We start from the raw sequence: 14,710 nt of genomic DNA on the forward strand, positions 1-14,710 counted from the left end.
CGGCTCAGCGTCCGCATCACTGCAGACGCCGAACCAATCCGCCTGTCGATCTCCCGATCCCTCCTACCCTCACTCGTGAACAAGACCCCGAGATACTTAAACTCCTCCACTTGAGGTAGGACCTCTCCCCCGACCCGGAGGTGGCAAGCCACCCTTTTCCGGTCGAGAACCATGGTCTCAGATTTGGAGGTGCTGATCCTCATCCCAGCCGCTTCACATTCGGCCGCGAACCTACCCAGCAAGAGCTGAAGGTCAGAGCTGGATGAAGCTAGGAGGACCACATCATCCGCAAAAAGCAGAGACGAGATTCTCCTGCCACCAAACTCGACACACTCCACACCACGGCTGCATCTAGAAATTCTGTCCATAAAAGTGATGAACAGAACCGGTGACAAAGGGCAGCCCTGGCGGAGTCCAACCCTCACTGGGAACAGGTCCGACTTACTACCGGCTATGCGGACCAAACTCACGCTCCTCTGGTAAAGGGACTGAATGGCCCTTAACAGAAAGCCACCCACCCCATACTCCTGGAGCGTCCCCCACAGGGTGCCCCTGGGGACACGGTCATAAGCCTTCTCCAAATCCACAAAGCACATGTGGATTGGTTGGGCAAACTCCCATGCCCCCTCCATCACCCTTGCAAGGGTATAGAGCTGGTCCACAGTTCCACGGCCAGGACGAAAACCACATTGCTCCTCCTCTATCTGAGATTCAACTATCGATCGGACTCTCCTCTCCAGTACCTTGGAGTAGACCTTTCCAGGGAGGCTGAGGAGTGTGATCCCCCTATAGTTGGAACACACCCTCAGGTCACCCTTCTTAAAGATGGGGACCACCACCCCGGTCTGCCACTCCCTAGGAACTGCCCCCGATGACCACGCAATGTTGTAGAGACGTGTCAACCATGACAGCCCTACAACATCCATAGCCTTAAGATACCCAGGACGAACCTCATCCGCCCCCGGGGCTCCGCCGCTGTGTAGTTGTTTGACTACCTCAGCAACTTCTGCCCCCGAGATCGGACAGTCCATCCCCAGGCCTCCCAGCTCTGGTTCCTCCTCGGAATGCGCATTGGTGGGATTGAGGAGCTCCTCAAAGTATTCCTTCCACCGTCCGACTATAGCCTCAGTTGACGTCAGCAGCTCCCCATCCCCACTGTAAACAGTGTGAGCGAGTTGCTGCCTTCCTCTCCTGAGGCGCCGGACAGTTTGCCAGAACCTCTTTGGAGCCGATCGATAGTCTTTCTCCATGGCCTCACCAAACTCCTCCCACGCCCGAGATTTTGCCTCGGCAACTGCCACTGCTGCACCCCGCTTGGCTATCCGGTACCTGTCTGCTGCCTCCGGAGACCCACAGACCAGCCACGCCCTGTAGGCCTCCTTCTTCAGCCTGACGGCTCCCCGAACCTCTGGTGTCCACCAGCGGGTACGGGGGTTGCCACCACGACTGGCACCGGCCACCTTACGACCACAGCTAGCAACAGCCGCCTCGACAATCGCAGAGTGGAACAAGGCCCACTCGGACTCAATGTCCCCCACTGCTCTCGGGACGTGGTCAAAGCTCTGCCGGAGGTGGGAGTTGAAGACCGTCTTGACAGGTTCTTCTGCCAGGCGTTCCCAGCAGACCCTCACTATGCGTTTGGGTCTGCCAGGTCTACGCGGCATGTTCCCTTGCCATCTGATCCAACTCACCACCAGGTGGTGATCAGTTGACAGCTCCGCCCCTCTCTTCACTCGGGTGTCCAAAACATACGGCCGCAGGTCAGATGATACGACTACAAAATCTATCATCGACCTGTGACCTAGGCTGCCCTGGTACCAAGTGTACCGGTGGGCATCCTTATGTTCGAACATGGTGTTCGTTATGGCCAAACTGCGGCTTGCACAGAAGTCCAATAACAAAACACCGCTCGAGTTCAGATTAGGTGGGCCGTTCCTCCCAATCACACCCCTCCAGGTCAAGCTGTCATTGCCCACGTGAGCATTGAAGTCCCCCAGCAGGACAATGGAGTCCCCTGATGGAGCACTATCTAGCACTCGTCCCAGGGACTCCAAAAAGGGTGGGTACTCTGAACTGATATTTGGCCCATAAGCACAAACAACAGTCAGGACCCGTTCCCCGACCCGAAGGCGCAAGGAAGCTACCCTCTTGTCCCCCGGGGTAAACCCCAGCACACAGGCAGAGAGTCTCGGGGCTAACAAAAAGCCAACCCCAGCCCTCCGCCTCTCACCCGGAGCAACTCCAGCAAAGTAGAGTGTCCAACCCCTCTCCAGGTCTCGGGTTCCAGAGCCAATGCAATGTGTCGAGGTGAGTCCGACTATATCTAGCCGGTACCGCTCAACCTCTGCCACAAGCTCCGGCTCCTTCCCCGCCAGCGAGGTGACGTTCCATGTCCCAAAAACTAGTTTTCTTGTCCGGGGATTGGACCGCCAAGGCTCCCGCCTTGGTCTGCCACCCGATTCGCATTGCACCGGACCCTTCATGTTCCTCCTGCGGGTGGTGGGTCCACAGTTGGACGAGCCCATGTATCCGGTTCGGGCTGGGCCCGGCCGGGCCCCATGGGCGAAAGCCCGGCCACCAGGCGCTCGCTCACGGGCCCCAACCCCAGGCCTGGCTCCAGGGTGGGACCCCGGTAACCCTCCGGGCCGGGTACTCCGACTCTTCGTTTTAACCGCCATGAAAGATCCTTCGAACCGTTCTTTGTCTCACCCTTCACCTAAGACCAATTTGTCATGGGAGACCCTACCAGGGGCACTAAGTGCCCCAGACAACATAGCTCCTAGGATCATTAGGGCACTCAAACTCCTCCACCACGATAAGGTGACGGTTCACTTATCTACACTATTAAAATGTCACTGTGTGATATTAAACAAGACCCCAATCAGCTAAAATTTAAAATTGCAAATAGAAACACCTGTAAAGGTTCCTTAGCCTGTAAATGGTCTCTCAGTCTAGTTAAATTACAGAAATGAATAGAATTTTGCACAGTGTTTTAATTTTTCCAGCTTCACATAATTGTGCGTTATTGGTAGCATTTCTGTTGCTGGTAATCTAGTAATGGTTAAATAAATAAATTAAATCCTTTAAAATGACACTAGAAGAGGCACACGCCTGATGGAGGGCTTACATTTACTAACCTGGGTCAGACCCAAACACAGAAGAGCTGAAGCTGGGTGGTAAACACACACAGGTAGTTCTAATAACACCTGAGGTCCATGACATCTGAGACTGATGCATCAGTGTTACAGCGGGACTAAAGACATGATCAGAAACAGGTTACAGCTGGATGATCTAGGAAGGTAGAAGATCAGGACGTCTGAGTGGTGAACAGGTGAGCGGACCTTCAGGACGTCCCGCTGTCACGTTAAGAAGGTCACGGCTGCAGATCCACACCTGCAGCCGTAGATTATTCATCACGTCTTCCTCGTTCTTCACGGGCCGTGATGCGCTTGGATGAAAACACCCGCCTCTTTAGCTCCTGATCAGCTGATGACAGCTTCAACACACCGTGCAGCTTATCGCACGCATTTTCTTATCAGTAACAGCAACGAGGTTTTGTTAAAAGAAGACGGTTGCCCCCCTCTGGAGGTGCTTGGGTTGCCTCGGGGGGTGGACTGCTGGCGGTTGTGAGTGGGGCCCCTTGGGGATCTTGGTGGCAACCATGGGTCACTGCCTGGCAGCTGCATTGCCCCTGGGCGGGTCTGGGTGGGGACCTGGGGGTTCGGTGTTTGGGGGTGGCCGGCCCCGTGTGGGGATCTGGGCGGGGTTTTGGGGGTCGGGTCCTGACATGTATGCTGCCGGGAAGAAGGCAGGAACATGCAGCAGTGCCTGGCCCGGGTTCGGGGGCCTCAGGTAGACCTTGGCTCCTCTGCCGTTCCATCAAAGGGGAGGGGGAGGTCCAGGAGGAGGAGGACCCAACCTTACCTGGATGTCCCATGTCTTACATATTCTGGAAGTTGTGCAAATGCAGGGATGGGCATAGACATTCTGCTGGGGTGGGGCTGGGTTGGTGCCCTCGGACTCCGTGAGGCTCTGTAATGCTGCTGATTTGGGCCCTGGCAGGATGGGCTGGGGTCTCCACGCCCTGGGTGGCAGTTTGACAACAGAGGTGCCTATTGGGGCCAGTAGGGGAGCTGGCTCCCTGGAGGGCTAAGCCCAACCAGCCATTCCTCCCCATCCCCGCATATTTCTCTCCTCCTGCTCCCTCACATCATCACACAAACATACACATAGGACCTTGGGGGGGTGGGCAAGTCAGGGAGTGCGGGTATGGACCCCATTTCCGCATTCCTGTGGCAACCTGCCCCCCAATTTTATTTGCACCTTATACACTTCCACTGACGGCATTCCACACAAACACACACTTAAGGCCTTGGGAGTGAGCACATCCAACGGCATTTGGCAGGGGGATATCTCAGCCTCCTCCCGGGTGCCGGTGCCCACTTCCAATTTTAAACCGCACTGAGACACCGAGGGCTGAGGGTGTAAGTGGGGTGGTGCGGTGGCATCAGCTGGCATAGGCCGGATGATGCCCGCACTGCCCGCTCACCACAGCCATGGAATACACCTCATGATCTCACAACACTATATTGGAGCAGGCCGAGGGAGACTAGGGGTCTTAGCCACCTCTGTTGTTGCTTGGCTTCCTGGGGCTGGAGGCTAGGAGGGAGATCTGGCCGTCTGGTTAGGGTCTGGGGTGGTAGGTTGCTGTGCTCAGCGTTGGGCGGGGCAGCCTGCTCATCAGCACCCCAGCAGAAAGGGTTAAACTCTGGTTACCAGTGATGGTTGTACCCAATGTGCAGCAGTACCGGGACCAGAGTGAATAGGGTGTGTATGGGGAGCATGAGTGGGTGTCTGGCGTGCATTTTTGTAAGTCTTGGGTTGTATGTGCATGTGTGAGCATGAGGAAGGGAGTGTGTGACTGTGTTTGTGTATGACTGTATATGTCAGGTGGGGCCTTTGACTCCTCCCCTCTCCTGGAACTTATTTTGATGATATAGATCTTCGTCCCCCCTCCCCCTGCCACACCTGGTGTGAGGGGTTGTGCCTTGGTCTGCCTGAGTGTTCGTGGCAACCGGGTCTGGGGGTTTAAGATTTTGGCATCTGCCTGATAGATCCCGGTGGCTGCCTGGTGGGGTCTGGATCCCTGGGCTCTGCTGGGTCCCTGGCGGGGGTGGTCGCCCCTGGGTCCCGGGTCGCTGGGTCCCGGGCTCTGCCGCCTAGGGGGTGGGAGGCTGCGGGCGGGCCTGTGGGCTTGCTGCTGATGTCTCCCGGGACTCTGCCGGCTGCTGGTTGTGGCCCCCCAGGGTGATCCTCTGTGCCTCTCGAGGGGGGCGGGGGCCTTTATGGTTGCAGTCTCCTTGGGGTTCCTGTGTTCTGGGTCAGCGCCTGGATCTCTGGGACTTGGAGTTCCCCCCGTCTCCTGCGCATCTTTGGGGGGCGGATCTGTGGTCCCTCACACTCTCTGTTGGACGCTCCTATAGAGAAACCTTACATAAACAAGCACGTGCACACACACAGGTGCTCACATGCTGCTCTCAAAAGTATGGGCTTGGGCACATTAAACACAGGTCTTAAGACTATGGTGGGCACTTAATGCACTGTGATTTATGATCGTGATTCTTCAGTTAAGCAATGTTGATTATATATTTCTTCATCAAGTTGACGCAGTGATAGCTTAATCTTGTTGTATTGTTGTTGTGTCTGGTCGGAATTACAAAGCATTCAAAAACAATAACCATAAAGTTTTAAGCATCAGGCGTGACATTAAAAGCAGACGCTTTGATGCTCCACCTGAGAGTAAATCTGTAAGGCTTGTTACCAGCATTCAGACATCAATTCTGTTTGCTTCACAGCCAGACAGGACACGGTGAAAAAAAAAGAAAAAAAAGAAGGCGGTAATTCATTAGATTGCTCGTTACTGAAAGAAATATTTTTTTAGTAACTAACACGGTTATTTTAAACGGCATTATTCCCATCACTGCTCTGTTATGTCTACAGCATGCAGTGACTGAGACCGTGAGGGTCTCCGCCCACCCGGCCAATCATCATCGTGTTTTTAAGTGCTTTACAGACACCTCGGTCCCTGGCTGCAGCTGAAGTGTGGCGGTCAGAAAGCCTCACACTGTTGCTCAACGTTCGACAAGCACATAGTAACGCACAACCTTACGTCCCTAGTAACGGTAACGGCGTTGCAACAGTGGGAAAAGTAATTAATTAGATTATTCCATTACCCAAAGAAAGAATGCCGTTAGTAACGCCGTTATTTTTAACGGAGTTATTCCCATCACTGGTTGTGGCAGATCAACTGATTACTTTTCTGGAACTACACAACAGTTTTGATAAATTCCAGTCTGATTTTCGTAAACAGCATTCAACAGAAACAGCTTTGCTTAAAGTTTCCAGTGACATCATGATGGCTGCAGACAACGGGGAATTGTCAGTGTTAATATTGTTAGATTTTTCTGCAGCTTTTGACACGGTTGATCACAGCACCTTAATTAACAGACTTCTTGACTCGGTGGGGATCTCTGGAACTGTTCTAGACTGGTTTAGGTCGTACCTTTCTAACATATGTTACAGTGTTTGTATTGTCAGGTTCGGTGGGCTGAGCTGGAGTGGTTATGAGACCCAGGCGCGGAGAGAGTGGTGGATGGAGACTGATATGTGGCAGCGTGGGAAGTTCTCTTCCCGTATGGTTTGTAGAGTTAGTGTCTTAGGTCTTAGAATGGCTTGGCGTCTATCGTTAGATGATGACTGAGTGCCGGCTCCGCTGTGACAGGTCCTTAAATAGGCTCAGCGGGATGACGTCACCGGGAAGCGTCGGTGACAGGCATGCTGGGAACTGGAGTGCAGCGCCAGCCCGGCCCGCAGAGGAGGTTAAGAGGAGGAGTTCATGACAGGACCCCCCCCCCGCGAGGGACGGCTCCAGAAGGCCCAGGGCGACGAGACCAGAAATCAGCCAACAGGGAAGGATCCAGAAACGAGCGGGCAGGCTCCCAGCTACGTTCCTCCGGACCGTAACCCTGCCAGTCCACCAAATACTGCCATCCACGGCCCCGGCGGCGGGCGTCCAGAATCTTGCGGACGGTGTAGACGGGGTCCCCATCGACATCTCGGGGCGTCGGCACCCGGGCCGGAGGCGGATGGAGAGGAGAAGACACCACCGGCTTGAGCTGTGAGACGTGGAATACCGGGTGCACCTTAAGAGTGGAAGGGAGGCGCAGCCGGTAAGCGACCGGACCGAGGACATCTCGGACTGGGAAGGGCCCCAAAAAGCGAGGCGACAGCTTCCTGGAACCAGCCGGAAACCAGAGGTTTGCTGTAGAGAGCCAAACCCGGTCACCAGGCTGGAACACAGGGCCGGGCCGGTGGCGGCGGCGGTGTTGTCGGGAGTACTCCGTATTAGCCCGGGTGATGGCGGCGCGAGCCCTGATCCAAGCGAGATGGCAGCGGCGGACCATATCCTGAGCCGCCGGAACCTCCACCTCCGGCACCTGATGGTCAAAAAGAGGGGGCTTGTATCCGTAGCAGGTCTCGAAGGGCGATAGACCCGTGGCGGAGGACGTCTGGAGGTTGTGAGAGAGCTCCGCCCATAGGAGGTAACGAGGCCAGGTGGACGGTTGAGACGAGGCGAAGCAGCGTAAGTAACGCCCAAGCTGCTGGTTTGCTCTCTCCGTCTGACCATTAGTCTGGGGATGATAGCCTGACGACAGACTGGCAGAAGCGCCCACCAACCGACAGAAAGCCTTCCAGAAACGTGAGATGAACTGAGGCCCTCTGTCAGACACCACGTCCTGGGGGAATCCGTGGAGCCTCACCACATGATCGAGGAGGAGCTCCGCCGTCTTCTTAGCCGTGGGGAGCCCTGCCATAGCCACTAAATGCACAGCCTTCGAAAAGCGGTCGGTGATGGTGAGGATGGTGTCCAGGTGGTCGGCAACGGGAAGCCCCGTGACAAAGTCCACACCTATGTGCGACCACGGCCTTTTAGGCACAGGGAGCGGTTGCAATTCCCCGGCTCCAGGTTGGGTGGTGGACTTAGACCGGGCGCAAGTGTCACATGCAGCGGTGTATTCACGCACGTCCTTTCTCATAGAGGGCCACCACAGGGCCCGGCGGAGGAACTGGAAGGTACGAGCCTGGCCTTGGTGTCCCGCGAGCCGTGAACTATGCCCCCACCTCAAGGCCTCCTGTCGACACACGGCCGGAACGTAAAGGCGGTTAGGAGGCGTCTCTGGGGGCGCCGGGTCCGCCGGGAGAGCCGCCCGGATGGAGGCTTCCAGGGGCCATTGCAGGGCGGCCAAGAACCGTTCGGTCGGGAGGATGGACCTCGGTTCAGGAGGCCTTGGATCCTGGGTGTGTTGACGGGACAGGGCGTCCGCCTTGAGGTTCTTTGAGCCGGGGCGGTAGGCGATGTGAAAGTTATAAGGTTCGAAAAAGAGGGCCCACCGGGCCTGACGAGGGTTGAGTTGGCGAGCGGTCTGAATATGGATGAGGTTCTGATGATCAGTCCAGATTAGAAAAGGAGTGGGGGTACCCAGGAGCCACTGTCGCCACTCCTCCAGGGCCCACTTTATCGCCAACAATTCCCGGTCCCCGACCCCATAGTTCTGCTGGGTAGGAGAGAACTTCCGGGAAAAGAATGCGCAGGGATGGAGTTTGGAGTCCTGGCCACGTTGTGACAGTACGGCTCCCGCGCCCGTCTCAGAGGCGTCCACCTCCACAACGAAAGGCCGGGTTAGGTCCGGGTGGAGGAGGATGGGCTCGCTTACAAAGCGGCGGACCAGCTCATGGAAGGCAGCAACAGCCTCCGGGGAGAGGCGGAAAGGGCGAGGCTGATTGGTTGTTTTCGTCAGGGAAGTTAATGGTGACGCCAGGGTGCTGAAGTTGCGGATAAACCGGCGGTAGAAGTTGCAGAACCCCAGGAAACTCTGCAACTGCTTCAGGGTCTTGGGTAGTGGCCACTGCGCGACCGCCTGAACCTTCTGTGGGTCCATGCGCAGGCTCTGGGAGGAGATGATGAATCCCAGAAACGAGGTGGACTCCTGGTGAAAAGCACACTTCTCCAGTTTACAGAATAAGTCGTGCTCCAGGAGGCGTGACAGAACGGCTCGAACATGCTGGGTGTGTTCCTCGGCCGTGCGGGAGTAGATGAGGATGTCGTCCAAATAAACAAAAACCCAACGACCCAGCATGTCACGGAGGACATCAGTGATGAAACGCTGGAAAACGGCAGGGCTGTTGCAGAGGCCGAAGGGCATGACCAGGTACTCATAATGTCCAGTGGGTGTAATGAAAGTGGTTTTCCACTCCTCTCCTTCCTTTATGCGGATGAGGTTGTATGCACTGCGGAGGTCCAGCTTGGTAAACAGTGTGGCTTGGGCAGTGGCGTCCAGAGCCGTGCTCATTAAGGGAAGAGGATGGCGGTCCCTGATGGTGATTTTATTCAATCCACGATAGTCTATACAGGGCCGGAGGTCACCTTCCTTCTTCTTCACAAAGAAGAACCCTGCCGCCCCAGGAGACGTGGAATGTCGGATAAACCCCTTCTGGAGAGCCTCATTGATGTAAGCGTCCATCGCCTGGGTCTCTGCCGGGGAGAGCGAGAACAGCCGACCCCGAGGCGGGGTGGTTCCGGGCTGAAGCCTGATCTCCAGATCGTAGGGGCGATGAGGAGGCAGCTTGGTGGTAGGCTCCTTTGCAAAGACCCGAGCCAGATCGTGGTATTGGGGTGGAAGGAGTGTTAAATCCACGTCCTTGGGTGGTGTCTCCCTAGGCTGTGATCCTGGAAGGAGTGTTAAATCCACATCCTTGGGTGGTGTCTCCCTAGGCTGTGATCCTGGAGACGGATGATGAAGGCGACAGTTAACACCCCATGCCATGACTTTACTGGTGGACCAGGAGATGTGAGGGTCGTGGAGGCGGAACCAGGAATGACCCAGAATGAGAGGAGTCGTAGGGGCGTGAATGACCAAGAAATGAAGGGTCTCTACGTGTTCTCCGATGGTCATCCGGAGGTTCTGGGTTCGGTGCGTGATCGGATATGGCATGAGAGGGCGCCCGTCCACTGAGGTGACGGGAACGGGATGATCGAGGAGGGTGAGTGGAATCTTGAGCCGGTTGACCAACCCCTGATCGATAAAGCTTTCTGCAGCTCCGGTGTTGAGGAGGGCCACCAGGGGGACCGGTCCTTGGCTCAGCTGGAAGGAGACCGAGAGGGTGGTGTGATGAGGAGCTGCATGAGTGGAAACTCCGAGTGAGGCAGCTCCTACACCGACCCGGAGGGACCGTTTCCCGGGCGTATGGGGCATGTTGCACGGGGATGACCCAGAGCCCCACAATAGGCGCATCGTCCCTCCTGAAAACGGCGCGCCCGTTCCTCGGGGGGCAAATGACCCAGTTGCATGGGTTCCTCCATGGGTTGGTTCTCCTGACGGCGGGGGAAAGTTCGGGATTGTACGGGAACCGCCCTCACTCCTGGTCTGGTGAGGAGGCAGCGGTCCAGCTGGAGAGCCAGGTCCACCGCCTGGTCCAGGGTGGTTGGAGCCTCGTGACCAATCATGCCCTCACGGATGCGGGGTGACAATCCCTCCAAGTACACAGCCTTCACCGCGGCATCACCCCAGGTTAGACGGGCAGCGGTGGTCCGGAAGCGTGAGGTGAATTCGGCCACGGGCTGAGAGCCTTGTCGAAGCTGGAGCAGGCGTGTCTCATCTGCGACCTCGCTGCTGGGATGAACGAATGCCTTCTTCAGTTCTTTCACGAAGGCTTCATAGTCGTTGCAGACTGTGGACTTCTGATGGTACAGAGCAGCCGCCCATTCACCGGCTCGCCCAGTCAGCAGGGAGGTTAACAGAGCCACGCGAGAGCAGGAAGTCGGGTAGCGTGCCGGCTGACACTCAAAAGTCATTGACAGAACGGCCAACATGCTCTCCGGGGATCCTTTAATCCCATCCCATTTCTCTGGGAGACTTAGATACGGCTCCACCACGTTAGGAGTGGCAGATGACTGTCGTTGGAGGGCTGAGGAGAGTTGGACTACCAGTTCGGTGACGGAATCGAGTTTGGATGCGAGGCGATCAGTAACAGCACGCAGCTGATTGTTCTCCACACGGAGTTGGGCGTTGTCCGCCTCCTGGCGTTCTACTCGGCTGAGCAGCTGCGCTACCTCAGCTCGCAGCTGTGCGATCTCCGCTGGGTCTACTCGGGACTCAGTCATCCTGTCAGGTTCGGTGGGCTGAGCTGGAGTGGTTATGAGACCCAGGCGCGGAGAGAGTGGTGGATGGAGACTGATATGTGGCAGCGTGGGAAGTTCTCTTCCCGTATGGTTTGTAGAGTTAGTGTCTTAGGTCTTAGAATGGCTTGGCGTCTATCGTTAGATGATGACTGAGTGCCGGCTCCGCTGTGACAGGTCCTTAAATAGGCTCAGCGGGATGACGTCACCGGGAAGCGTCGGTGACAGGCATGCTGGGAACTGGAGTGCAGCGCCAGCCCGGCCCGCAGAGGAGGTTAAGAGGAGGAGTTCATGACATGTATAAACCAAATCATGGCAGATTCTACCCTTCTGTTCTGTGGGGTACCCCAAGGCTCTGTTTTGGGTCCACTCTTGTTTCTACTGTACATACACCCTCTTGGACAGATAATTGATTCTTTTCATAACGTCTCTTATCACCTATATGCAGATGACATTCAGCTGTACTGCTCCTTTAAGGATTCTGAGTTCTAAAAACCATCTTAATTACTAGAGTGTCTACCAGATATCACCAGCTGGCTAGAAGAACACTTCCTTCAGTTAAACTCTGAAAAGACTGAATGTCTGATCATTGCCCTTGAGAGCATGGTTCCCCTGATTAGTCAAAAATGTGGTCATTTATCCTCTGCCGTCAAGAAAACTTGAGCAATTTGGGTGTTTTTGACCAATCAATGTCTCTTGAAGGTCACTCAAAAACATTGGTCCCAGACTGTTTTTATCACTTAAGAAATATCTCCAAACTGCAAAGTTTGGAGTCAAAACATGAACTTGAAATGGTTATGCATGCCTTTATCTCCTCCTGTCTAGATTACTGTAACACACTCTTCACATGTTTTAACAAAAAAGCCCTTGACCGCCTTCAGGTGTTCCAGAACTCACCAGCGAGGCTCCTAACTGGAGCAAACAGAAGAGCACACATCACTCCTATTCTAATATCTCTGCACTGGTTACCCATTAACTTTACAGTTCATTTTAGAATCCTCACTATAACTTTCAGGGCTCTACATGGTCAAGCTCTTCCCTATATTACTGAACTGTTTAACTGACGGTTCCTGGGAATTCCAGTGTTAACAGCTGTCATGCAGGCTGACCATGACGTTGTGGAGCAAAACGGTTCAAGTGCATTATTAATGAACTCTTTATGGATGTGTGAACCTAGTAAAATGGTGCAAAAGTATAATTTTAATCCAAACCTTGACAAGAAGTCTCTCCATTGTTCGCAGGGTGACCGACACTCTTCTCAGTGGGTGGGGTCCCAGATCGTCCATCACATTGCTGTCAGAGTCTCTGTCACTTCCTACTGACCAGTTTTCATCAGCTCTCCCCTCTCCGCCTGAAGCAGACTCATTTCTCATGCTTGTTTCACTGAGAATGTTCTTCTAAAAGCTGTTTCAGCCACTATTTCACATGCAGTATGAATGGAGAGGGAGCCCGCGCGAGCTGGAAAGTTGGTTGCTTAGCAACAAAGACACTGTCTGTTATCCGTGGGAAAACGTTACCATGTAAACAATAGAGCCGTCAAATTGACGACTTGTGGGAGACAAAGACAAAAACAGCTACAGTACATTTATTTTTTGATACATTATTTTATGGAAATTATGAAACAAAAATAAAGGACACAAAAATAGGACAAGCCAGGACAACATGAAATCCATCTAACTATAGTTATTACATATGAAAATATGAAAACGGTCAAAATGAGTGTCTTGGGAGTTCTAGTGTTAAAGCCTTATGCTCCAGCCCGAGTCCTCAGATCCACACACCAGAACATTCTGGAAGTTCTATTTCTTCTATTTCTCTTTTTGAGGTCATTATGATTTTATGACTTTATGTTTTATTTTGTTTTGATCAATGCAAAGTGTGATACCCTTATAAGGGTTAATCACATTATAGGTTTAAAGATATATATTTTATTTAAGCAAGAAGGTCCCGTCTCCAATTATAAAACACTTGGTTTCCAGTTTTGGGGTAACTGCAGTTTTTATAGTTCACCAGTAGAGGGTGTTCTTCCCAAGGTGAGTCCAGGGTGTGGTTGTCTGCTCGGAGCTCAGACAAGAACCTGCCTGCCGACAGACAACATCTCATGAGTCTTTCTTTTGGTTCTCTAATCAAATACAGGTCAGTATCATGAGTATTTTAGACTCTGCTGCACTCACACGGTTTTCAAAACTTCTTTTAAGTTGTTTGTGGTAATTTGTATGTACAGAAATATAAGTTTGAGGTTGTAAAAGAACATGGATTGTGTGCTGCATAATTGAAGGAAATTTAGCATGAGTGTGTATTGGGTAAAGATGGCGGACCTCCGTGTATTTAATTTAGTTACAACGTGGCTCCAGGATCAGTGTTACTTTAATAATTAGATCTTTATTGAAAGTATTATATGTTGATAGGGTTCTGTGTGTTTTTCAAATGTGTCCTTTTAGAAAGTGGTTATTAACATAGATGCTGTAACGAGATGTTATGTGTTTTTGGAATATTGTTTAATTGTTGAATGAGCAGGTAAAATAGCATTTGATGTGCTTCATGTGTAGCTTGTGTTCAGAGCTACAAAAGAACAGAGTTAAGTGAATTACTCTAGTCTAAAAGAAAAATGAAAGGAATTTATCAGGAGACATTTTATTTTCTTTAGAAAAACAAGTGTTGGGATATTAACATTGGAATGGTTGTGTGTTTAGGAAGGAAAATTGTGAAATGGAACAAAATGGAAAATTAGTGATTTTCTGTTAATAAACAGACAAGAACCTGCCTGCCGACAGACAACATCTCATCAGTCTTTCTTTTGGTTCTCTAATCAAATACAGATCCTTCAAAGGCCTGTAACAAAAGCACTTTGTGATTCTGTGTCTGTGATAAATGCTATATAAATAAAATGTACTTACTTACACACTAACTACCGTTACTCATATCCCCCAATAACATGTTGTCACACCAACTTAGAAGATGGTAAAACATAAAGCAGGTGGGTCTGGATCCAACAGGGAGCCTTTGGGATTAGAGAAGACTACTGAGACCTTCATCGCTGCAGATTGGGTGTTTCATAGACAAAGTGGTTCATGGAGCAAATGATGGAAGTGGCAGAAAAGAAGGAAGTGAACGAGTCTACATTCCTGCAGCCCACTGCCAACCAGCCCCCCATCAAGGTGGAACTGTGGAAGAACATCCCTCAGATGGGGTCATCAGTCAGCTGTCAGAGACGTTAAACAGGTTGTTTTAGCAGCTGCAGACCTTTTTTTATTTATTTTGTTGAATCACAAATCCAAACAGTCAGTCTGAAGTTATTTTAGGGACCGTTGTGTTTGTTTAAACAAATCTGTTTAAACCACGTGTGTTTATAGTAATAACACACGTTTCCTGTCAGGCCTGTCTTGAGTTCTTTTTTTTTCACTTTAATTAAAGTTTAAAATATCTGATAATGAGCAGAAATGTTTGAATGTCTCAGCTCAGAGAAACTATGAA

The 14,710-nt window shown here is 52.5% G+C and overlaps 1 protein-coding gene across 3 annotated transcripts in view; it reads right to left on the reverse strand.

Moving 5' to 3' along the window:
• The window catches only part of LOC129161911 (uncharacterized), a 45,887-nt gene extending 33,203 nt beyond the window's left edge, over nt 1-12,684 (reverse strand). For all 3 annotated transcript variants that reach the window (XR_011521054.1, XM_070553037.1, XM_070553036.1), the window contains exon 1: nt 12,448-12,684. Coding sequence is in view for 2 of the 3 variants with exons in the window: in XM_070553037.1 (XP_070409138.1) it covers nt 12,448-12,609 (162 nt within the window). In the remaining variant the exon portion in view is untranslated. The remainder of the gene's footprint in view (nt 1-12,447) is intronic.
• Nucleotides 12,685-14,710: the final 2,026 nt, after the last annotated feature.

Source organism: Nothobranchius furzeri, chromosome 7, assembly GCF_043380555.1.
Source record: "Nothobranchius furzeri strain GRZ-AD chromosome 7, NfurGRZ-RIMD1, whole genome shotgun sequence".
NCBI lineage: Eukaryota > Metazoa > Chordata > Actinopteri > Cyprinodontiformes > Nothobranchiidae > Nothobranchius > Nothobranchius furzeri.